The sequence below is a fragment of the Macrobrachium nipponense genome, chromosome 30 (genome assembly GCF_015104395.2).
Source record: "Macrobrachium nipponense isolate FS-2020 chromosome 30, ASM1510439v2, whole genome shotgun sequence".
Classification (NCBI taxonomy): domain Eukaryota; kingdom Metazoa; phylum Arthropoda; class Malacostraca; order Decapoda; family Palaemonidae; genus Macrobrachium; species Macrobrachium nipponense.
This window is the reverse complement of record NC_087218.1, coordinates 11,515,585-11,542,133: the sequence shown is the minus strand read 5'-3', so window position 1 is coordinate 11,542,133 and position 26,549 is coordinate 11,515,585. Positions and strand designations below refer to the sequence as shown.

Sequence of the window (26,549 nt, the reverse complement as noted above, 5' to 3'; positions counted from 1 at the left end):
TTCTTCCTTGACTTCCTGGAGCCAGTGTTGCATGTTTGTTGTGTGATACCGGATTGCTCCATATGTTTTTCCCAGAGTCTCTTACTTGGTTCGGCTTCAGGAATTTCTTGGTGGTTGTCTTCCCCTCTTAGTTTGGCTGTTTATTAGTCTTTTCTGGTTGGTTCCGAATAGTTTGTTCTGTTGGTATCCCTTATTCTTGTTCTTGTACCGTTGGATCTTATGTGCTTTGGCCTTGAGCCTCTGTTTTACATCTTCTATTGTGTTGTTTAGTCCCCTCTGTTGTACTTTGTATTTCTCGTTGAGTTCCTCCCTTGTTTTCTTGCTTCTTAGCCTTTTTTCTGCCATCTCTTTCAGTTTACTCAAGTCAGATCTCATCACCATGATTTGCTTTTCATGGCGCCTTTTCCAAGGAGGTTGCTGTTTTTGGTTTCTGTTGGGCTGGTTGTGACGGTGGTGTTGGTGTTCGAATCCCCATCAGTTCTGCTGATTATTATTATTATTATTATTATTATTATTATTATTAATACATTTTTTATTCATTATTTGGTGTATTTCATTTTTTCTTGATAAGCTACCTCGGAGGTAATTTCATTTCTTTATATGTTTATGTTTTATTATAATGTATCTTTTTTTTTTTACTTTATCCATAAAATACTTGAAGGTTATGAGCCATTTATTCATTCAGCGGCATTAAGGCCACCAATACTCAACTCTCAAATTTGATTCATTCTCGATAGTATCAGAAATAAGTTCACAAGTCATCCTTTCATATAAATTTTCGTGTTCGTTATATTCGTTATATTTATAAAGAGAAATGGTAAAAAAAATAAAGCTTCCTAATAAAACTATTCAGACAGTAGTCACATGCAGCCATTACCCTGTACAAAAGAAAACATTGTAATTTCTGTGCATGTTGTGTGTGCGTGTGTGTTTTTTTTTTTTCCAAGGTTACGTAATGGGATAAGGCATTTTTGCGAGTCCCTGCTTTGATGACGATACCCGCTGTGATTGCAAGTTTGCAGCAGAAGTTTAGGCAATGAAGCCAAGTTTTGCTACTGTTGCCTGGTGGAAATACACGATCCTTCAATGAGAAGGTTCAGTGGTTTCTTTCCTTTTAGTGCCAAGGTTTGGAGAGCGTTTCCTGCCTGTGTTTTTTTTTTCCCGACTTCTATAACATGTCTACTTTTACGCGACAGGCCTGTCGACTCCTTAATGGTTAAGCCATCCCTTGTTCCTCTCGTTTCCGTATAATTTTCTTTGACCTGGATCAGAAAATGATGTAAGGGTGCCCTTCGTTCTTTCTCTGCAATAAAGGTTGGTTGATTGGACTGGCGGGGTGGGGGCGGGGTTGTGGTGGTGGTGGGTGGGGTGGGGTTGTTGTTGTTACTGCCATAGAAGGATCCTTCAGTGGATGATATTCGTTAAACATATATTATTCTTTCTTAAGATCAGAATTTTTTAAAAATTTTTTTAAAAAGATATTATTGGTTCTGTACAAAATTACTTAATTAAAGCTTCATTCTTGGATACGCTCTTTCTCGGGGCGGAGTTTCCCACTCTTTGTAGGAATAACTCAAGTAACTGTACAAATAAAAAGTGTTTAGGCCAGTCCGCGACACACATACACACATGTCTATATACCTACGTGAATATAAAAATAAAATGACAGCCTTGCAAAACTGGTACGTGTCAAGTCATTAACAGTCTCAACATCAGTGTTTAAACAATATTCTTTAGATTTTGCTAAATATTTAATATATATATATATAATATATATATATATAATATATATATATATATATATATATATATATATATATCTGTGTGTGTGTGTGTGTGTGTGAGTGTTGTGTGTGTGTGTGTGTGTTTGTGTGTGTGTAGTTTCGTTGAATTCTATGGCTTTTTCGTTGTTGATCAACTTCTCATTAATTTGTTCCATTTACTGATAATCGTGTTTATCAGTAAATGGAACAAAGTGATAATTTCAGTTTTTTTTTTTTTTTTTTTTTTGTCCTCCACCAACTGAATTTGGAAGAACGAAGAAGATTTAGAAAATTTTTGTCAAATTAATAAGAAGTGATCAACAACAGAAAAAGCCATACAATTCAACGAAATCTGCATACAAGAAAAAACTTTGCCCCAGTATATATGTAAATATATATATATATATATATATATATATATATATAGATATATATATATATAATATCATATACTATATATATATATATATATATATATATATATATATATATATATATATATATATATATATATATATATATATATATATAGCCATTGTGCCCATTTCTTCCTCTGCCTCATTCATTTATGTTAAGCAATAGTGAGACAACGACCATTTCCTTAACTGACATCCGAAACACGTGGTTCGAGCGTGTGAGTATGTTCGTCATCCTGCTGAACTGCGTGACCCTCGGAATGTACGAGCCGTGCGAGGACGAATTATGCAACTCCAACAGGTGTAAGATCCTTCAGGTGAGTCCAGATGAACAGCTCCTCCTCTTGTGGCTCTGAAGGAGCAGAGTGGTTAGATCTTCTTGTCCTCTCTGCCAAGAGGCGCGAAAAACTTATTTTTCTCGATATCGTAGGAGAATGAGACGTTGAATTTGCTTGTAGCCTTTATTGTGCGGAAAATACTTTTAAGAGATTTTATATTAATAAAAGCTGTCAGATGTAATTATGCACAAGAGACGCTGGAAAAATTATTGTTCGTTCTGGTTTTCATTAGCTAGTATTCGTTGCAAGATGAAATGTTAAATTTAATTGTACTATTCAAAAATGTGGTTAATAATTGCGGTTTTGTATTGCTCTGTAGTTATTGGTTAAATATTGATAGTCTAAGAAGCGTTGAAATCGTTTCGATAAATGCTTTTCATGAGAATGAATAGGTAATTTTGCTTACCCACCTGCAAAAGTTTGACCGTTATCTCTGGCATCATGTGTTTGGACTAGAATGGAAGGCTAAATTTACTTACACTTTTCAGTGGTGTGAAAAAACGTTTTAAGTAATTTCCGAATAATTGTGCCTGGACTCCGAAAATGTTTTAGACACTTTATTATGCCCGAGAACGTTTCGTATTCTGCAGATGAGTGTGTTCACAATTTGTTTGTGTATTCATCGTTAACGCGGATGTCATTGGCGAATGTTGCTTTTATCTCGTAACAGTTCCGTGTAAAAGTTCACGTCAGAAAATGACGCCATTTGCCGTTGTGTATATATTTTATTCACTTCATTTTTTTGCAAGTCCGCGCTGACGCTGCTAATGAATGTCGCTATTTGTCTTTCCAAGCTAGTTTGATAGTTCATTTTTTAATAGCACGTCGCCCCCTTCTCCCTCCCTCCCCCTCCCCCTTCCCCCCCCCCACCCGCACCGCAAGCTAGTTTGAGAGTTCATTTTTTTATAGCATGTCATCCCCCTCCCCCACCCCCCCACCCCGCAAGCTTGTTTGAAAGTTCATTTTCTTCATAGCATGTAGTCCCCCCCCCTTCCCCCCACCCCCTTACCCGCCGCAGGTAGTGTTTGAGAGTTCATATTTCAATAGCACGTCGTCCCCCCCCCATCCCCCCCATCCCCCCTCCTCCCCCCCCCCGCCCCCCACCGCCTCGCAAGCTAGTTTAAGATTTCATTTTTTATAGTATGTCGTCCCCCGTCCCTTCCCCCCCCCCCTTCCCCCACCGCAAGCTAGTTTGAGAGTTCATTTGTTATGGCATGACCCCCACCTTGCCGCCCCCCCAAAAAAAAAAAAATAAAAAAAACTTGGATGTACGTTTCCTGTGTCCTCATTCTTTGTATACTGATAGCACTAATACGTTGCAGATGTTCGATGACGCGATATTTGCGTTTTTCGCCGTGGAGATGGTCATCAAGATGGTCGCCATGGGATGGAGTGGTAAGGGCTCGTATATGGCGGACTCGTGGAATCGTCTGGACTTATTCATCGTCGTGGCCGGGTAAGTCCAAGTTCTCTCTCTCTCTCTCTCTCTCTCTCTCTCTCTCTCTCTCTCTCTCTCCTCTCTCTCAGAATGTCAGAATTTCTGGAAATGAAAAAAAGAACAACATGCCAGAACAGGAAAGAGACATGGGAAAATCCTTATTATTACCAATATTAAATGAAGGAGAAAACACGCAAACCATCATAGTGATGAATGCGCAGGGTTAGTTACGAGTAACTCAAAAAGAAAAATAGAGTACTTAGAAGAACTAACCCAATTGAAAAGAAAATAGATATAATGAATATAAGTGAAACTGGTATTCCCAAGAGACTGGGAAATGATGATCAAATAAAAGGGTTTCAAACTTATAGATCAGATAGAAAAAATAGGAATCAAGGGGGAACCGCAATATATGGGAAAGACAAAAAACAAGGAAAAATATATGAGAAATATAGTAACTCAGAATGTGAACTAATAGCGGTAGAATTTGAATCTGAAAAATTAATGAACATAGTAATATATAGACCTCCTAATACTAAAGAGTTTGACTTAATAATAGAAAAATTGGATGATACATGTAGAAATCACAAAGGACTGGACTATTCTCCTATCTGGAGACTTCAACTTTCCTCTTTCGTAGACTGGAAAGAACGAATAGGAGATTGTGGATGTACTTATACATATAAAAAAGAGAGTAATAGTAGTGCAGAAGATAAGAGGCAATTCGAAAAGCTATTAGATATGCTACTAGAATACAACATTCAACAAATAAATCACCTGCCAACAAGAAAGGAAAATACTTTAGACCTAGTATTTGTGAACGAGATGAATTATGTTAAAGAAATAATAGTTTATAATGCGAGTATTTCAGACCATAATGTCATAGAATTAACAGTCCATTCCAAAGCAAGTGAAAACAGAGATAAGCAAGAAATGAAAAAGTGGGAAGGATATGGAAAATACAACTTCTACAGTAAAATATAAAATGGTCAGAAATAAATGAAGAATTAAACAAAGATTGGGATAATATTTTCGTAAGTGATGACATAAAGGTAAATACGGAAGATATTATATAAATATTAGAGAAAATATGTGGATAAATATATACCGAAGAAGAAAAGTAAACATCAGTCATGCATACCAAGAGACAGAAGGATCTTGTTCCAGAAAATCAGAAAGTGGAAAAAAGGTCTAGCAAAAAAAAAAAATGCATGGAAAGTTTATAGAACTAAAAAGTAAGATAGAAAATGCAGAACAAAAGATTATACAATCAAAAGAAAATGAAAAACGGGACTTGGAAGAAAAAAAACCCTATTAAATATCAAGCAAAATCCCAAACTATTATACTCATATGCGAAGAAGATGAATAAAAGAAGAATAGAAATAGGCCCTCTAAGAATTGAAGGGAGATTAACGAATGAAAAAAAGGAAATTTGCAACATACTGGCAGAACGATATAAGAGAGAATTCACCCCTAGAATAGATAATGAAGATAATGATATAGAAGTAAGGGATGAAAATAGTGAATATTTAGCTGACATAGATATTAATGAAGCTGATATTGTGCAGGCTATTAATGAAATTAAAAATGGAGCTGCTGCAGGCCTGATGGAATTTCCTGCTATTTTGTTAAAGAAAGTAGTTCATTCTATCGCAAAGCCACTTGCAATATTATTAAGACAAAGTGTAGATACAGGCAAGATTTTATGATGAGCACAAATTAGCATATATTACCCCTACTTTCAAAAGGGTTGGATCAAGACTAGAGGCAAGTAATTATAGGCCTGTGAGTCTAACATCACATATTATGAAAGTGTATGAAAGAAAAAATATTATTTGAAACATTTAATAAAAAATAATTTGTTTAATAAAGGACAACATGGTTTCGTACCCGGAAAAAAGTACACAAACCCAACTGTTAGTCCACCGTGAGAACATATTCAAAAATATGAAAAGCGGAAATGAAACAGATGTGGTTTATTTAGGACCTTTGCAAAAGCTTTTGATAAAGTAGACCATAATATATTAGCGAAGAAAATTAGAAAACACAATATCGTGGATAAAGTAGGAAGATGGTTAAAAGAATTTTTACACAACAGAAAACAGATAGTTATTGCAAACGACGAGAAATCGGATGAAGCCAAGGTAATATCCGTGTGCCGCAAGGTACGGTGTTAGCTGCAATACTGTTTTGTTATTATGATTGAAGACATAGACAATAATGTTAAGGATTCGGTAGTGAGTAGTTTCGCAGATGACACAAGAATAAGTAGAGAAATTACTTGTGATTGAAGATAGGAACGCTCTACAAAGAGACCTTAACAAAGTATATGATTGGGCAGAGGTAAATAGATGGTATTAACTCTGATAAATTTGAATCAATAAATTATGGAGACAGAGAAAGAAAGCATATGCATATAAGGGACCTAATAATGAGACAATCACAAATAAGGAAGCAGTTAAAGACCTTGGTGTGATGATGAATAGGAACATGTTATGCAATGATCAAATAGCAACTCTGTTGGCAAAATGTAAAGCAAAAAATGGGAATGTTGTTTACGGGGGGCACTTCAAAACAAGAAAAGCTGAACACATGATTATGCGTTTATAAAACATATGTCGTAGTCCACTTGAATATTGCAATATGATATGGTACCCACACTATCAAAAGGATATTGCACAAATAGAGAGTGTACAAAGGTCCTTTACAGCTAGAATAGAAGAAGTTAAAGACCTTGACTACTGGGAAAGACTACAATTCTTAAAATTATATAGTCTAGAAAGGAGAAGAGAGAACGCTACATGATAATTCAGGCATGGAAACAGATAGAAGGAATAGCAGAAAATATCATGGAACTAAAAATATCAGAAAGAGCAAGCAGAGGTAGATTAATAGTGCCCAAAACACTATACCAGGAAAAATAAGGAAAGCACACAGGACATTAATCCACTACGCACCAGCATCGAAATGCAGCGTCTATTCAATGCGTTGCCAGCTCATCTGAGGAATATCAGGAGTGAGCGTAGATGTGTTTAAGAATAAGCTCGAACAAATATCCTCAAACTGCATCCCAGACCATCCAAAGATTGGAAGATGCAAAATATACCGGAAGATGTAACTAGCAACTCTCTGGTAGACATTAGAGGTGCCTCACACTGAGGGACCTGGGGCAACCCGAACAAGATGTAAGTCTGTAGGTCTGTAAGGTCTCCTCTCTCTCTCTCTCTCTCTCTCTCTCTCTCTCTCTCTCTCTCTTCTCCTCTCTCTCTCTCTCTCTCTCTCTCTCCCCTCTGCTCTGCTCCTCTCTCATCTCTCTCGCTCTCTCTCTCTCTCTTCTCTCCTCTCTCTCTTCTCTCTCTCTCTCTCTCTCTCTCTCTTTCTCTCTCTCTCCTCTCTCTCTCTTCCCCGGTATTCTTTCCACTTAATATTGTAATACCAAAGTCTTTGGTTTTTTTATTTATTTATATAATTTTTTTTACATTGACCTGTAGTTTTTCGTGTTTGTCTTTTGTCTTTTGTCTCGTGGGCTTTCTGTTTTATATTTCGATGTGTTTCTGTTTATTTTCTCGTTTTTACTGGGGTTAATAACCATCATGTCATATCATTATTGTACGCTATCATCTTGTTTTCATGTCTTTGTTACTTACTGATATTTGTCTAAGTTTAAGCCGGATCATCGATCTTTGACTTAATCTTTGATTCGTTAAAAAAAAAAGAACTATGGATATTTTCCATAGATCTACTTTGAACTGATCAGGTGGGTAATTTATTTCTTGCATCGATAACCGTAGGTGTGTACCGCCTGGATCTAGCATTAAATCAGTCCATTTCAGTAAACTTCGTAACGGCAGGATTCGATATCGGTGTCTTTTCTCTTTTTTTTTTTTTTGTTATAAGATGCGAATAATGGGGGCAACCCTGCATCCTGGATCTTATTCCAGAATCCTTTAAGGGATCAGTCTGGAAAGATTTTTCAAAGTTAAGGAATTGTACATAGGTAAGACATTGGTTCCAGACCCTCAAAGGAAATCATGATCTTGTGTCTTGGAAGAATTGAGGTTATTATAGGTTCCTGGGAAGACAGATAGGGAAGGAAAATGAAGCAGCCAAAGATCCCCAGAAGTTTGGTAGCAGAGTCAAAGAGCATAGAGGGACGATCACCGAAATTGAAGGGAAAACGGAAGCAGGGAGAGATTACGAACAGCCTTTGTACGAGACTTAACGAATATTGCCAATAGCCAGAGAGTAGTATGTGTGGGAAACATTGTCCAGACAGGTGATGTCTGGTTGTCTCAGAGGAGTGTGGCCCATCAGCCTTAGCTCAGTTGAACAAGGACGGGAATAGTACCTGCAAAGTTTACTTTGCTTATGTAACATTTCAGTTAATTTGCCAATTTTGGGTATAGCTAGGAGACTTGGTCTTGGGCAGATGTCCTGTTGGTGCAAAGGCCCATGGGACAGGGAACATTACGCCTCTCTTAATTCGTGGTTATAAGGAAACAAGGGAAGAAGAGGAGGAAACGAAGAACGAATGTGGCAACCAGGAGGAAGCGAAAGACCCGCCTCTTAAAGGATGGAAGGTTATAAGTTTAGGCAAAAAGACAAAAAGGGAGGTGTTTCTGCTGTATTTTTGCCCTTCTGCTTCCCATCATTAATTGGCTCTTTTTCCTTCTCAATGTCTCCCTGGACTGATTTCTTTTTTCATTTTTTTTTTTTTTCAATTGTGCGGCCGTGTCCATTACACCCCTCTGCAAATTCTTCCTCTCCCTCTCCCTTTCCACTTATCTATCTTTCGCTAATGTTCTTTGTTACCATTTCCTTTTCATCTTGTTATCTTATTTGTTTTTCATTCGATTATCCGTCTCCCCTCCTCTCCGTTTCTTTCGTTTCTCCTACGTGTTTCTCTTCCTCTGACCATAGTTTTATCGTTATTTTTCTTCTCTCTCTCTCGCTCTCTCTTTCTCTCTCACAGCTACTTCGTTTTTTTTTCTTTCTTGATCGTTATCCGTTTTCTAATCTCTCTCTCTCTCTCTCTCTCTCTCTCTCTCTCTCTCTCTATATATATATATATATATATATATATATATATATATATATATATATATATATATATATATATATATATATATATATATATATATATATAGATAGTATATATATATATATATATATATATATATATATATACTTATATTGATATTTATATTTATATTCAGTCAAGGAGTTGCACTCAAGAAGTAACAGGTCCTTTGCACCGCTGGCCACTCGACAGTGAAGTTTAAAACATTAGATTTATATGTAGAAGAATTTGGGATGCATGACCAGAATAAATCCAAGGCAGTAATAAGTTCCCGACGCCAGTTCAATCTCGATCATTCAAGTCGCTGATCATTGTTAGGATTTATGACCAGTAATGACTGACTAGAATTCAACAGATAACCTGTACAAAATCCGAATCAGTGGAGCATATTTGGGTCCGGGTGGTCTTTGAACGGGTGATCATGGCGTGAAGCTGGTAACCCACACAAAGCCCCATCCGCATTCCCGAATAAGTGCTAGACAGGAACTTGAAACAGACCGTTGGAGGGTGGGATGAGCGGTGGGTGTTTGTGATTAGGCTAAAAAGGTCAATATAGTGAGTGATTATTTTTCCCAAATCTTCATTTCGTTACTCTTTTCGTCCTAGTAACATTTTTATTACGAATATATTTTCCTGAATTTTGTGGATATTTTTGACAATTTCTTTCTTAACTTCTACCATAAGAATATTTATATTTTATTTCATTATTTATATATTTACCGTTTGTGCATATATATATATATATATATATATATATATATATATATATATATATATATATATATATATATATATATATATATATATATTTATATTGTATATACATATATATATATATATATATATATATATTATATACATATATATATATACATAGATAGATATATATATATATATATAGTATATATATATATATATATATATATATATATATATACTTATATATATATATATATATATATATTATATATATATATAATATATATATATATATGGTATGGAGTGAGAGAGATAGAGAGAGAGAGAGAGAGAGAGAGAGTATTTATCTATGGTTCATTTTTATCCTAGGCCATTCTACTTTATGTTCATGTCTGTATTTTTTAATTTTAATTAATTTTTTTTTTTGTTTTTTTTGTCTTTAGGTATTTCCTTCCCTCGTAATATTTTTTTTATATGTTTCTGTATTTATTTGATTTTCTGTTCTTGGATTTTATGGTAAAAAAGTTTGAAATATATATTTGTATGTCTAATATATCATTATCCCAGTTCTCTTCTTCCTTTCATTTCTCCACATTTCGTAATCCGCAATTTCTTTTGATTTTTTTACGTGATTGAGCATAGAATTATTCTTCAAAACCTGATCATTTTCCTGTCTTCCTTCTATCTCATCTTTCACCTAAACCTAAACATCCTCTTCATTCGTAGCGTTATATAAGGTATTCCCTTCCCCCCCGGAAGACTTTTCTCACCCTCCCCACCCTTTTTTTTTTTTTTTCTTTTGCAGGAATGAAATTTGAATTAATTCTATTTTTGTGTGTCTGCTCAGAAGTTTTAATTAGTTGCGGCAAATCACTTCGGAGATGCCATTAAACTTGCGCACATTAGGGATTAACACATCCTCTGCCTCCTCCTCCTTCTCCTCCTCCCCCCTGGAATAATCTTAACGACCCTCCCCCACATCCTCCCCTCTCCGCTCTCCCCTTACCCCGACACTTTCCTCCGAGCTCTTCTCTCCTTCTCCTCCTCCTCTTGCAGTACGAGATTCTCTCTCTCTCTCTCTCTCTCTCTCTCTCTCTCTCTCTCTCGCCTACGCCAGGATTTTTCCGTCTTGTCTTGGTCTCTTCCATCCACCCCTTTCACGTCATCGCTTCATTCCATTCTTTTCCTCCTGTCTTTGTGTCTTTTGTCTCTTTCCTTCCATTTGCGAACAATCTTTGTTTGAGTTCCGTTTTTCCTCCCTTGTCTGGTTACCTAGTTCTTTACATCACGTCCGGAATTTCACTTGGTGTGGTTCTTTCTTAGTTCTTTCCTTACCTCATTCCTTCAGTTTTTCCTCTCTCTCTTCCGTCGCCCTTTTTCTTTACGTCTCTTTTTGTTTTTCTGGTCTTTGGCTTTTACTTCCATTTGCGAACCATCTCTATTTTCACTTATCTATAATCACTTAGTTTTCTTTTCGTTCTTCGCTATGCAATACTACCCTTTTTATCTTTTCGTACGTTTATGCATATTCAATTCAGTTCAATTTTTAATGATTCCAGCGACACTTAAACTTACCAGTAGATTAGGGGAATCCAGCCACCAACTGGGAAGAAGTAACACTTATCATTCAGTCGGATTTGTGGACTTGCATTCTCAGTGCCCGGACGTGTTCTGGAAAGTTCAGCTCAGTATGGCTCGTCACTCCTTGATCTCCTTCCCCTGTGGCAGACCAGCGCCTCAGTGGCGTGGTCGGTATGGTGTTGGCGTGTTAACTCGGTGACCGCGAGTTCGATTCTCGGGCATTCTATTGAGGTGTGAGAGATGTGTATTTCTGGTGATAGAAGTTCACTCTCGACGTGTTTCGGAAGTCACGTTAAGTCGTTGGTCCCGTTGCTGAATAACCACTGGTTCCATACAGCGTAAAAAACACCATACAACATGTCGTAAACACTCGTTTCAACAAACAGGTTGAAAACAAGTCAACGATCTTAATTGGAAAATAAATATTGGGCCATTGCTGGATAATTATTTTGAAGTATTGGCAACCTGTTTGGGATATGCGTGCGATTAGATCCAGAAGTTTATTGTAACATGATTCACAGCATAAAGATGACTATCGTGTCACCTGTAGGGAAGAAACGATGGAAGAGTTCGTTAGAACCATCCGGTGTATGTCATGACTCCCGGCGTTGTGGATTTATTCAATAGTCGTTTCCTGACCCAGTGGAACATTGGTGTTTGATCCGCCATGCTATTAGACTTTAGCAGGACAACGAAATGCTCTTTTTGGTCTCGCCTTCATGCAGCTTAATTGCTCAATTACAAAAACGTTGAATGGCTCAGTAATTACAGTTTTTTTCATTGCTGAGTTGCCGTCACGCAATTGTTCCCGTGTCGTGCATGTTGCTAATAGATGTTATTTTGCAGGTTGATACGCCAGTCATTGAAGAGGCAATTATTTTTTAAACTTCCGTGCTCCTTATCAGGTAAATCGTGGGACCAATTAAACGAAATTGACGTTCAAGACAAGAGTGGAGGCGCCTCGGTGGGGCCGCGAGTTCGATTCTCGGTCATTCCATTGAGGGGTCAGAGATGTGTATTTCTGGTGATAGAATTCACTCCCGTCGTGGTGCGAAAGTCACATACAGCCGTTGGTCCCGTTACTGAATAACCACTGGTTCCATGCAACGTAAAAACACCATACAAACAAACAAAAATAAAAAAAAAGACAAGAGTGGGGCCTTTAGTTATGATTGGGTCAAGAAACGTCAGTTGCTGGAAATGGCTGTGACCATTTTGGATTTACCAGCCAGTCTTTTTACGTTCAAATTTGGTTTTGTTATTATTATCATAATTCAGAGAACAATTACCTTCCCAAGCAAGCTTACTCAGAGCAGAAGGCTCGTGACATATGGAAAGCTGAACGATTTCCTTGACAGTCTACTATACTATAGCTGTGTAGGAAAGGGAGTGGTTCTGTAATCGCTTTTGTTTCTAAGTTTACACTGAACAAAGTCCAGTAAATGAAATACAATATATTAGATTTTACCCCTAACGAAACTTTTATTTTATTTAGGGAAGTTTTGCCCAATGTTTTGCCGGCTGATATATTCATATCAAAGACTTTTTATTATTTGCCTGTGTTGCTAAAGATTTATGTATTATGATTACAGATGTTGAATTAGTACCACCGGTATTATTTTAGCCCTTTTGTAGTAAATGGTTAAGCTTAAGGTTTGTCACCATATACAGGATATATACGAGTACCTCTGTATATATGTGTGTAATATATATATAGTGTGTGTGTGTGTGTATATATATATAATATATATATATATATATATATATACATACATACATATACATACTATATATATTACACATAAATATTAGTAAATTTATTATATTATACACGTGGATGTATGTATATACGTATGTATGTATATCTGTATCTGTGCATATGCATACTCATAATGGTAAATATTCATATCAAATGACCGCGAATCGAAACTTGTGCTCATACATTACGGTTGAAGGTGAAATCACACACACACACAGGTCACGAATGAAAGAAAGAAGGCATGAGTAGCAAAGTCATTAGGAATTTCGAGCATCCATGGGCATTCCTGGTGCTCTTTTTCAGCCAGCATAAAATCCAGTCATTATAGTTGACTAATTAGCTCGTTTTTGATCCCAAGGGTCGTTGGTATTCGGCTGAGGAGAACTGCAGAGTTTCCCCCTTGCCTCTCTCTCTCTCTCTCTCTCTCTCTCTCTCTCTCTCTCTCTCTCTCTCTCTCTCTCTATATATATATATATATATATATATATATATATATATATATATATAGTAATATATATATATATATATATATATATAGAGAGAGAGAGAGAGAGCAGAGAGAGAGAAGAGAGAGAGAGAGATGGAGAAAGAGAGAGGAGAGAGTTTATATTACTCACCTCATGCCATGCAGCATCATTATTCTGCATAAACTTGTAAATATTCTACATATATATATATATTATATATATATATATAATATATAATATATGTATATATATAATATATATATGTATATATATATATATATATATATATATATATTAGAAGTTTTTCTGATAGAGCGAAACTATCAGTGAGGCATTTTTCATTATGGACTTCGTGTGTGTAACGTTAAAGTTTATTTACTAAAAACAAGGAACGTTTATCTCAGTTTCATATAAAAAAAAAACAAATGAAGCCACATAGGGTAAAGAAAAAGTGTTTACAAGCAAAGGAACCTTAGTAAAAATAATGTACGAGGAAAGCCAAAAAAAAAAATAATAATAAAAATATATCGGGAAATGTGATCATGGACAAGAGGACAAAAAGTGTCCAGCAGGTTAAAGGTTCAAGAAAACGAGGAGAGATACCCAAGAAAAATGTGGCCAAAGCGTTGCAGAAAACTTGAGAAACGCAGCAAGCGGCATTCCATTATGATAATGTCATGATGATGACATACCGTCCCCAAAGAAATTGGCGTTTATATTTTGCCAAATTTCTGATAGCCCGAGGTTAGAGGAACAGGACAGGTGTTCTTTGCTTTGCTTCGCAACTGTATCCTCATTAAGAAATAATTGTGAGAATTATTGCTCACTAGTTTATATCTATTGCTCTGTTATTTGTTAATGCAACGTACAGCATTTCCTAGATTAAATTCTTTCTTTTTAAGAAGTAGTATGCCATCATTGGAGGTGCTGACGTCGCCAATCGTCGTAAATTACTAAGCTTTCTTTTCTTACAAAAATCAGGAGAAAAATAACAGCGATACCCGAAGAGTGTGAAGTAACATGGTCGCTGAGTTTCCCGATTAGCTAGATTACGGTCTTTCGCAGTGGTCAGGTCTTGGATAGGTGATCACAATTGAAAAAGCCGTCAGTAGCACTCGGTAACCACTGGTCCTTTGGTCAGTATATGAACCGGCCATGAGTCTGGTCACTACATTGACGTGGCCAGTGATTGGGCAGGTGTCCTCGAATTAATGGTAAACAGGTGTTGCCACGGCTATCAGTGGTGGCATTTGCATGGGTTTGGAACTTCGTCCCAAAAGCCAGTGTCTAGAGACTGAAACACCTTGCAGTTTCCGTTTCCATCATGTCATGCGTCGACGTAGACCTTCAGATTTTTCCAGAAGAGTAATTGGGGTCCTATTTTTATGTGAACTCTTAACAAAACGTCCTAGTCTTCCTATTAAATAACAAACGCAAAAAAGTGGGAGGGGGGAGATTGGATCGAAACCAACAGGCGTGTGCCCAGCGCTGTCACAATGTATACTTTCCAATAAAAATAAACGGGAGGACTTGGATGGAATTATCTTACCCCCACACTAGGATGAAACCATTCATAAGGTATCCACCCCCCCCCCCTCTCTCTCTCTCTCTCTCTCTCTCTCTCTCTTACCTGAGCCTTATCCCCAATGAGCAGCTAGTCTTGAAGGAGACAGTTCCATTCACAAAACCCATTCCTCCTCCTCCTCCTCCTCCTCCTCCTCCTCCTCCAGCCCTCTCTCTCTCTCTCTCTCTCTCTCTCTCTCTCTCTCTCTCTCTCTCTCTCTCGCCTATCAGTCTAGCTCTCCATCCATCACTTCATCTCTCTTTTTCATACGTTCATGTGTGTGTGTGTGTGTCTGTGCGCGCAAAGAACGGTGGAAGGCAGACAAAAGAGCTCACGCATGCGCACACCTGTCAGCTAACTCCATTCAAGCGGCGATGAAAGTCTGGTTTCCAGGAGAGCTTCGGATGCGAACATAGAGCGAATTAACAGACTGACTGAGGTGCCGACGGCCGTTGTCGTTATAACGTCATTATATATGCAGACCAGTCGGTCAGTTAATCGATGGATGGACTCGATATAAAACAAAAAAAAGAAAACTGCACAGCACTTGAGAAAAATGAATGGAGGGCGTGAAAGAGAATGCAATTATAGATGGCTGAAAAAAAAGAATGCCGCTGTAACACTGTAGGAAATGTTGTAATTAATGTGTGTTTTCTTAGATAAGAGGAAATTAAAAATTTCCTTATCTGGCTAAGAAATGGAACAAAATATCTTCAAAAACTAATATATATATATATATATATATATATATATATATATATATATATATATATATATATATATATATATAATATATATGTGTGTGTGTGTGTGTGTGTGTGAGACTGGTAAAATGTTGTTACAACAGAATTCCATCTAATAAAAGGAGCCCATAAAAACGCCAAAATATATAGAAAGTAAGTAATATATTTCAGAGACTGCTGTCTGTCTTTTCATTACCTACCTGAAGAGAGAGCAGTGTCTGAAATAATAGTGCTTACACTCTGTATTTTTGCGTTTTTATGGGCTCCTTTTATTAGCTATAGATATATATATGTATGTATATATAAGAAGGTGAAACGCAGTTAATAACGTCCACTGGAGAAAACTGAAAAGCCATAGGTCGTATTGATATAGCTCGTTATTCTCTCTAGTATAGCGTGATACAGTGTTAGACAGCCGGGTTGCTCTTACTAACGTCAGCTTTGGCAGAGAAAGCTGAAATTAGAAAACCTTAAGGGCCATATTTAATATGTTCTGGCTCGTGGCGAACTGCAGTATGAAACATCGGTATACTAATCTTCCAGATAGCCATATACACAGTTTCGGATTGATACTGATTTTCCAGAAGGCTGTATGCAGATTTAAAAGAAAAAAAAAATCTGTTTCTAGTAGAGATAAGAAATACCCTAAATACCGTTTAAAGGGGCCTCTAGAGATGAAGAGCCTTGCTCATATGATGCAATGCAACGTAATAGGACAGGCTTCTTCTGTCAACTACAGCATGAATGCAGTTGCCATTATACAATTGCATCACTCGCAGGTTGGCACTTGGTGGGGGTAGGGGGAAGTCCCGTGTAACTTCGGGACGCCCTTCTTCAACGCATACAACTTGTTGCTATTGATTTCGGGAGGGCGGGAGAGGAGGGCGCAAAGGCTTCGGTGGGGTGGCTGATCTGAGGCTACCACTACCCCCCGACAACCAACCCCCTACCTTATAAATACTCCCTCCCCAGCCTTCGTGGTCTCCTCAGACGCTTATCGGAAGGGATGTTGGGCGGGGAGGGGGGGGGATGGCTGCTCCTCATTTTTGCGAAGGGGGAAAAAAAAAAATCAGTCGTTAAGGGGATATTCGGATTTTTGCTGGGAGTCCTAAATAATTATTTTTAAGGTTAACAGACCCAGACGGGTCAAGCCTGCCAAAACGATGCTGTTCACGCGGGAAGCGAGTTAATATGAGGGCTTCATCCCTGAAGTAATGACACTGTATTTGCAGGAAAACGATTCAGAAAATGCGAAACAAGGCAGGGCAGGGAATGCTTCTCCCCCAGGAGTAAAATGTCCCTTCTAATATTTACGTACCCTCTTTTTGAGTTGCTATAGTTCTTCATTTCCTTCACGGCCTTCGATAGTGAACTGGATATTTGTGATTGTTGTCTCTACAGAGTAGCAACATTTTTATTTATTTTTTATATTATTATGAAGTGGGATTTACATCTTTACTTTTCAGGTTGCCTCACTCCTTAGAGATTATCTCTTTTTCCGTTTTCCTGAATGAGTAGATAACCAGATTAGATTCTGCTCGTAAAAACGAAATTGTATGCTTTTTTTGAGTTTAACTTTATTATGTGACAGAGGTATCGGGATTCCTGACTATGTACTGGTAGATAATTTTCCACCATTTATCTTTTGAAGTTTCTATCCGTAAGTAATGTTCGAAGACCAGTATTGCTTTCTTCGTCTCTCTCTCTCTCTCTCTCTCTCTCTCTCTCTCCGCTTTTCTTCTCCGTTATCCAATGAATTAGCTTCTCACGAGGCTAAACCTATCTTGCTGGGAGACCACGCCATGTTAATGACGGAAATCTGTTTCAGACTCTTAAGAAAACTGTGCCAGAAATAATGTACTGGATGTCATTTCGTCTAAGTGCTTGCATTCATATTGAAGTTTATATTACTTTTCGATTGATAATGTATTATTACAATAAATAGGCTATTACTGTTGTTATGCAGTTATTATCATTTGTATTGTTTGATTTATTACCTTCATTGTTTTATTTTCTTCTTTATCTCCCTCTCCCTCTCTCAGGTTTCAAAGAAAGGAAGACGTACAGCGTAAGAATACAATATTATTTATCACAAGTAACATGCAAATGATTCTCTCTTTTTTTCAGTTGTCTACTAAAATGATAGATGAGACAGAGAAAACTAATGATATTTGCTGTTCTTGCAGGGCGCTGGAATATTGCTTAGCGATGGAGAACATGAACTTGTCGGCCATCAGGACGATCAGGGTGTTGAGACCGTTGAGAGCCATCAACAGAATACCAAGTAAGAATTTGCTCTCATTTTTTAATTTTGTTCAGGTTAAGATAAGCTCATAAGGAATGCCTTAGATTAAAGTTCAAAGATCTTGCACTTCGTGGCAAGTTATTGTGGAGTCTACAGCCTTCCCTTAAATATATATATATATATATATATATATATATATATATATATATATATATATATATAGATATATATATATACATAATGCATGCATGTATACGTATATACATATATAAGGTGTGTCACTTTTAATAAGCTGTTTTGCAAAATGCTTTGTATGTGCGTATTTCCTTAATCTATTGACGTCCATATGCGTAAAGTTAGTACACTGCCTAATGGCTATTCTTGGTACTTCCGAAATTAGGGCTCCTTTGCATATTAAGATATGATAATGTAGATCCGGAACTTTTAATGTATTCTCCTGAAGCCCAGATTCTGAACTGCAAAGAGAAGCACAAAACGTCCCTATAGACATCATTTGTTGCCATTTTATTATGATTATTTTTATTAATTTAGGGTAAATTTCATCCCTAGGTATGAAGACGCTTTGGTGGTTTCTTTTAGCTAATTGGTGTTACTTCTTGTGTTATTCAAAATTCACAAAAGTGTTTTTTTTTTTTTTTTTTTTTTTTTGCCACCAGAATTTTAAGACATTATCGAGGTTTCTTTCACCTTATTGTTATTGTTATTAATACAGAATACGCAAAAAAACATTATTATTATATTAATGGGAAACTTTACCCCTTGAATCTAGACATAATGGTTTCTTAAAGGTAATAGTTAACAGTGACATCTATGTTATTCGAAATGTGATATCATATTTATTGATATTTCAAAATGAATAAATGTTTTATGCGCTGTGTAACGTCTTTTTTATTTTGTATAAATTAGTGGTGGAATTGTTCGCCTTTCATGTACGATGCTGTGTATGTATATTACGTATATGCGTACAGGCAGTATATACACGTTAAGCAGTATACAGCACTTTATAAAATGAATGCAGTCATGACTATACATATATGTACCATGCATATACAGTTATAAAGTCCATAATGCAATGTAATTAGCAAAATGTGTACAGTCCATAATGCAATTTAATCATTAATAAGTATACATTCCATAATGCAATTTAATTAGCAATATGTATATACCATAAATGTAATCATCCATAATGGAATTCAATAGCAATTATATACATTCCATAATAGAATTTAATTAGTCAATAAGTTACAGTCATACTGGAATTTAATTAGCAATAAGTATACAGTCCATAATGGAATTTAATTAGCAATAAGTATACAGTCCATAATGGAATTTAATTAGCAATAAGTATACAGTCCATAATGGAATTTAATTAGCAATAAGTATACAGTCCATAATGGAATTTAATTAGCAATAAGTATACAGTCCATAATGGAATTTAATTAGCAATAAGTATACAGTCCATAATGGAATTTAATTAGCAAAATGTATGCAGTCCATATGCAATTAGCAAAAAGTATAGTCTCCATAACGCAATTTAATTAGCAAATGTTTACAGTTCATAATGCAAATTAATTAGCAAAAAGTAGTCTCCATAATGCTGTTTATTTAGCAATAAGTATTCAGTCCATAATGCAATGTAATTAGCGAAAAGTAAGAGTCCATAATGCAATTAGCAAAATGTATACAGTCCACAATGCAATGTAATTAGCAAAAAGTTTTTTTAGCATTATAAATCATGGTGTATAGTACATACATCATGCTGTGTATCCAATACATGCCTTTCTTTCTCTCTTTCCAGGCATGAGAATCTTAGTAATGCTACTGTTAGATACCCTTCCGATGCTGGGCAATGTCCTCCTGCTTTGTTTCTTCGTCTTCTTCATCTTCGGCATCGTGGGCGTGCAACTGTGGGCGGGAATGCTGCGGCAGAGATGCTTCATGGAACTGCCAAAAAACGTAACCCTCCCTCTCACTGGGTGAGTGATTTCCGGCCCCCTTTTCCAGTAGTGCTTGACGCCGCCATCTTGAAAAGAGATGAGTATTTAGATGAGCCGTTTATACCTGACCAAAAATCCTCTAGGGCAAGAAATTGACATCTTTTTTGGGGGACAGTGATTCTTGTCATATTATTGTGGCAGTTTTTACCATTTTGTGAAATTGCTCACTGATACTTAGCTGTGATCGTTCTCCACACTTAGCTGTTAACTAGATGGAATTTTTAATAGACAGAAAATATACTGCAGGTCGAGAATACTATGGTAGATTCACATCAACCGTGCATCTGATGTCTAGGCCAGTCCCTTACGACGCTCCTGATTGGCTGTTGATAAGCCAATCACAGGGCTGGAAACTCTCAGTCTCTCTCGAAAGTTCACACAGGCAGGATCTAGGTCTTTGAAAAGTATCCCTCAGGAGAGGTGGACCATACATCCTTCCTATGTGAACTGTCGAAAGAGACTGAGAGTTTCCAGCCCTGTGATTGGCTTATTAACAGCCAATCAGGAGCGTCGTAAGGGACTAGCCTAGACATCAGATGCACGGCTGATGTGAATCTACTATAGAACTTAGTGACGAAGATAATTTTTGATAGAGAGACCTTTCTTCAAAGTCTTATTAAATAGAAAGCTTCTTATATGTCAGGGAGTAACTATATCCAGGCATGTGCAAAATGATAATTCTTCTTGGGAACAGACAATTATAGAATTAGCATTTTCATTTTTTTTCTCTTCCCGAAGGACGTATGAATTCCAGACACAGTAGAAAAATATTGTCCATTACAGGAAAATTTCAGAACTTTTTGCCATTCAATTTTTGTGATAGCTTAATGTATTTTTCTATAATTGTTGCCTGTTTAATGTCAGAATACAGTAGGATGATGCCTGCTTCAATGGTTATATCTAGACCTATGCATTTGCAAATGTATATTTTTACATTAAATTTGAATACAGTATGAAGTAGCCTAAAATAGGTATGTTGATTCATTTGTCTAGAATGATACACAGTACATTGATTCATGTGTTCTTAAAACTGGGGTAGAAAAATGGGTGTAGGCCCTGATGCATTTGAGATATTAATCGTCCTTGTTAGAGAGAAAATATGTTAGGTGTTGTGCAGCTTATATGTTTTGAAGGAGATAATGTACAACGTTACCTTCACCTCTGATATTTGAGTCTTCGTCTCCTGAGCCCCCAACCCCTCCCCCTCACATCCCCCTCCCTCACCCTCTCCCCCTTCCACTGCTGATGTCATGTTATTTTGAATGTTGAATGTTCCTCAGATATTTTTAGATCAGTGTGCTGCTCATGTGCAGTCTTTCTGTCTTTCTCTCTTTTCCGTAATTTTTTGACGTTCTATTTTTTACCCGTTTAATGTTCGATTCCACCTTTTATACTGACCATTTTTATATTTATATATCTATATTTCAGCAGCAGTATTTAGACAAGAACTTTATCGTAGCCCTCTGACCTGTGGAACCTCATTCCTCTCATGAATGTGCAACCGCAGAGACCGTGTTTTCCCCTCCTCCCGTCTTCTATCTTTATCTCTGTCTCACACCATTTGATCGTGTTTTCTCTCTCTCCATCTTTGTATTTTTCAGCCGTGTTTCAGGAAGTCTGAAATAGCTCTTAGCAGATTTCAATATAAGAACCCACATGTCTCACTTTTTTGGTTACTGGTGTTCTGCAGATGTTTGGAACAGACCAAAGAGTTAGAGCGAATCTTCACTACAATTGTAAATGTCTTAGAACTGAAGATATTTTTGTGTAATTGTAGTTTTATCAGCTGCATTCCATTGTATTTTTTTGTATTTTCTAATAGGAGACTAGATTTAAATAATAGTATTTATCTTCCCTGAAAGTCCAGCTCCATAGACCAGCTTTTGCAGAGAGCAGCTTTTCCAGACATCTGTATGCTATAGTAGTTCAAAAGCTCTAGGCTAGATATATTAGACTCAGTACAGAAAAAAATGAATTTTTTGCATAGGCCTATTAAGTGTATACTCAAATGTCTTACTCTGTTCATTTCTTTCAGATTAAAACCTATTTATTACGAACTCGTCAAGGCAAAAACGTAAGATAAAAAATACAGAAGTGTCGGTCATGTAGCGATGGGAACCTTCATAAGACTAGAAGGATTTTTTCTTGCTTGAGACCCCATCCCCCCCACCCCGTAACTTGATCTTGCTCAAGTTCTTCTTGACGTATTTCTGAAACGTTTTTGGCATTTTCCTGGTTGCAGAAAATTTCTTGGGTGCTTCATGAGTAGAACATTTTCCTTTTTTTATTTCATTGTCCTGCCTAACAAAATTTTTCGAAGACTATGGACATTATCTAATTGCAGAAACAATTGTTAGACTGTATGGACATTACCTAGTTATAGACAAAATTGTTTGACTGTATGGACATTACCAAGTTGTAGAACAAATCGTAGACTGTATGGGCATTACCCAGTTGCAGAAAAATTGTAGACAATGAACATTATGTAGTTGCAGAATAATTTGTACAATGAACTTTACTTAGTTGCAGAAAAAATTTGAAACAATGAACATTACTTAGTTGCAGGAAAAATTGTATACAATGAACATTACCTAGTTGCAGAAAAAATTGTTGACAATGGACATTACCTAGTTGCAGAAATAATTGTAGACTGTATGGACATTCCCAATAGACTATGGGAATTACCCAGTTGCAGAAGAAATTGTAGACTATGGACATTACCTAGTTGCAGAAACAAAATGTAGAAACTATAGGCATTACCCAGTTGCAGAAAAAAAATTGTATCCTTGGAACTTCTGAATAGTTAATTTCTAAGACTATCCCCACATAGGAATTTCGAGAAGAGTTCCCTCAACCTAATCATTTTGAAAAATCTCATGGATTTACTAGGACAAGTATGAAAGAATGTTTAAATGGAATCCAAGATCTTTCATTTTTAAGATTATGACTTAATTTCAAAAGCTCAGCTGTTACATTTATGCCCCTCTATCGCTCACGTCAGACTCTGTGTACAAAATAATTTACTGTATAACGGAAATATTCAAATAAGATCTCTTATCGTTACCTTTACCTTTAATGATTGTTTAATAAGAGGGGGAAGTCTAGCGTATAATTTCGTGTCTTTAGTAACAACATTGATCAGAAACAACTGTGGAGCAGAATTGAAACAAATAATTCAGTCGACTCATAACCTTCAAATTCATTTATTAAAGATGGCCCATGGGCACTTTTCATATAAAGGTTCCATAAAGTTCTTGCAAGAGATTAGAGGGTGTTCATGTAACGCCGTATGGACAGTGAAATAAATGACATCTGTGAAAGGCGAGAGTTTAAAATTGTTACGTGCTTTGACTATGACTATGACGGACTAAATCTTGATGCTTTTCTCTGTTGGACTAAACTACTCGAGTAAATGAGGGTTACTCATCCTTTGAAAGGCACTCCATGAAGTTGAGGGGCTGACCATGCAGTGAGAAACCTTAAGAGGCCCCATTGTTTTATTGCAAGGATCAAAGATGACCCAAAACAGAGTTTTCTCCAACCAGGCCTCTCCTCTCATCGATTTGATTTCACGAAGGGTTCTTGAAGGATCACTTGCAAGAAAAAACCTTACCGTTATATAGTTCGTCTTCGCATTGTTTCTGACTTTCAGAAATACATTTCATTTCAGGACATTTCAGTGAGTGAGATGATTAATGGTGAACACTGTTCATTCATTATCGATGAGTGATGCACTCTCTCATGGTCATTATTCAGTAAGAACAGAAAGTTCTCCGGAGATTCATAAGAATGATTAAAGATGTAAAGTAGAATTCAGTTTTTGTCACGCAACTGGCCACACGAGCAGTCGTGACAGGGAAGGCTTCACTGTGATGAAGATTTGGCCTTATTCTTTGGTATTTGTCATTTTGGAGGCGATAAACTTATGAATTGATGCTAAGTCTTCTTATTCATGATTGGCAGTGTTTCTTTTTATTAAAATTAGAAGCATCAGCTGTGTAGAATGCACTGGCGCATAGCTGCAGTGCTTAGTGACTCACTGTCTGCAATGCGTTGTGTATGACTGCACCAATTGGAAATGCAGATGACTACATTACTTTTCTGAACAGCTGCCTATCGCGACTTATGGTTATCATTTCCAAAGAATAATTTGCGCCAGACTATACCACATTATTTTCCTTTTTCTTGTGCAAGCAGAGAATATTGGTCTCATTCACTTTGGTGCAAAACATAGAATATTGATCTCATTCACTTTCAAAACGTTCCTTTTTCAGTTTCATATAACAATAAATTATACATTGATACGGATTATCTGTTTCATTTGTTTTCTATTGGTTTTCCACTCAAGAGACGAGACGAACTGTAGCGCCTATGTTGGTTCTTAGATTTGTTTTGTGATGTGAATCTCGCTCCCCCCCAACCCCTGTGTGTAGAAATAAACCTGCCACTAGCATTTAGGCGACTCTATTTTTATATATATATATATACATATATCTCCTCTTTTTTTTAACTAGCTTTATCAACCCCCATAGAAGTGGCTTCGCCACGACTGCTACTACCACTTTTAACTATTACTACTTACTGCTGCTACTAATTACTACTAGTCTCAGTTTTGCCACTCAGCTCGATACTCCTCTAAGAAAGCACTGTAGTGTCGTCTATAGATAAAAAGAAATGTAAGACTTTGTGCCGGATGGCTTCTAAAAGACCTGGAAAGGAATTAATACAATTGTCATGATTCTCACGACGCGTTGGTATTGTGTCAGTTTTGTGCTTTTATTATTATTATTATTATTATTATTATTATTATTATTATTATTATTATTATTATTAATCGTGTGGATTATTTTGGCGGAGCTTGAATAGAAAAAAAAACTTCAAGTTTTGAAAACCTTAACCTAAGAAATTTATGTGAATGAAACCTCTTGTACTAGCATTTATATTGTAATTCATTTTTAAATGACTGGGGGTCGTTATCATGGACCTGCATCTGTTAGATTATTATTATTATTATTATTATTATTATTATTATTATTATTATTATTATTATTATTATTATTATTATTATTATTATTATTATTATTATTATTCATGCGACTTAATTGTGACAGAACTCGGACCAAATGTAAATACAGTATATACCAGGAGCTTTTTGATATGTGGATATTCGTATAATAGATATATTTATTTCGTTTCCCATGATGACGATGGATTATTTTTGCTCTCCACAAGGATCTTTTTGGGGTTTTACTACTTGCTTATGACGTAAATTGGTCTTGAGAGAGCCAGCGTCCCTGAGAGCTATACTGCCTCAATATATCTCCACAAAATCGGTCCACAACTTTGAGAATCACTGAAATCATCCTTAACGGAGGAATTATTAAGTCCATGCGGAGTATTATTTTGGTGAAGGGTTTTTGAGTTTTTGACCTCACCCGTCCATGAATGATATATCATTAAAACAGTTCTGTTCGTTGGACATTAGTGTCAGCAGGGCACATTGAAATGGTTGCGGACGAAAGAGATGATCGTAGTACGGTATACTTATACCTTCCTCGAGATGTATGGTGTCCTTCTTATGGGTAGTTTGATAAATTGTTTTTTTTTTATTGTTACCCGGAAAACTTTCCTGCTATACATATACGTGTGTATGAGATTCGATGCGAATGCTTATGTTAAAATCACATATACAGTACATGCAAATGTTGGTACACGGAGGAAGGTTGTTTGGGTGTATGTGTGTGTACTCGTACGAGCATAAACTTCGCCTTGTTAATGCATAATCACCGCCTTGACATTAAATTTGGTTCTCTCAGTGGACATATAGAAGCTGTTTACGCATCACTTATTATTCTGTTGTTTTTCTTTTGCTGCGCAGACTTATAAGGAACAAACCAAAAATGACGTTACCCTGATCATTCTCCTTATATTGAATTCGATTTTTTCAATCCACGCACAAGCGCTCAGTGTGGTTTAATTAGTATTCATTATCATTATTATAAAACTATAGACACATTCGTATAAAGCAAGTCAAAAGTACATTAACATAAAAAGCAAACCTCCCCGATCAACCCCCACATGTGAAAAGAGCAATGCAAAACGGTTTATAATAAATTACAGACGAAAATAAGAAATGAGTAAAGATAAATCAAAGAGCAATAACTAAAAAAAAGAAAAAGAGAAAAAAAAAAGCCCGGTGTCCTCATACTATGTACATATATTAGAGATCCCCTCTTACCTACGTGTTCTCGTGAACACGTCCCCAACCCCCCTTAGTTAAACCACCAGTGTGGACATTGCAAAAAGTAACTCACGCCTTAGGCTTGGTCTCCCATTCCCCCTTCTTGTTGCACAGTGTTCAAAAGATCTATTAGTTATCTTTCAAAGGAACATTGGATGCTGACACCTACTACATCTCTGCCAATCCCCCTCCCCCC

General features: G+C 36.5%; 1 protein-coding gene across 1 annotated transcript in view; it reads left to right on the top strand.

Moving 5' to 3' along the window:
• Positions 1–2,322: 2,322 nt before the first annotated feature.
• Positions 2,323–26,549, top strand: part of LOC135202286 (voltage-dependent T-type calcium channel subunit alpha-1G-like) — a 146,353-nt gene continuing 122,126 nt past the window's right edge. Inside the window, 5 exon segments of the mRNA XM_064231595.1 lie at positions 2,323–2,496; positions 3,840–3,973; positions 18,036–18,133; positions 19,914–20,091; positions 22,148–22,186. Of these exon segments, the coding sequence (XP_064087665.1) occupies positions 2,332–2,496; positions 3,840–3,973; positions 18,036–18,133; positions 19,914–20,091; positions 22,148–22,186 (614 nt within the window). The 5' untranslated portion in view covers positions 2,323–2,331.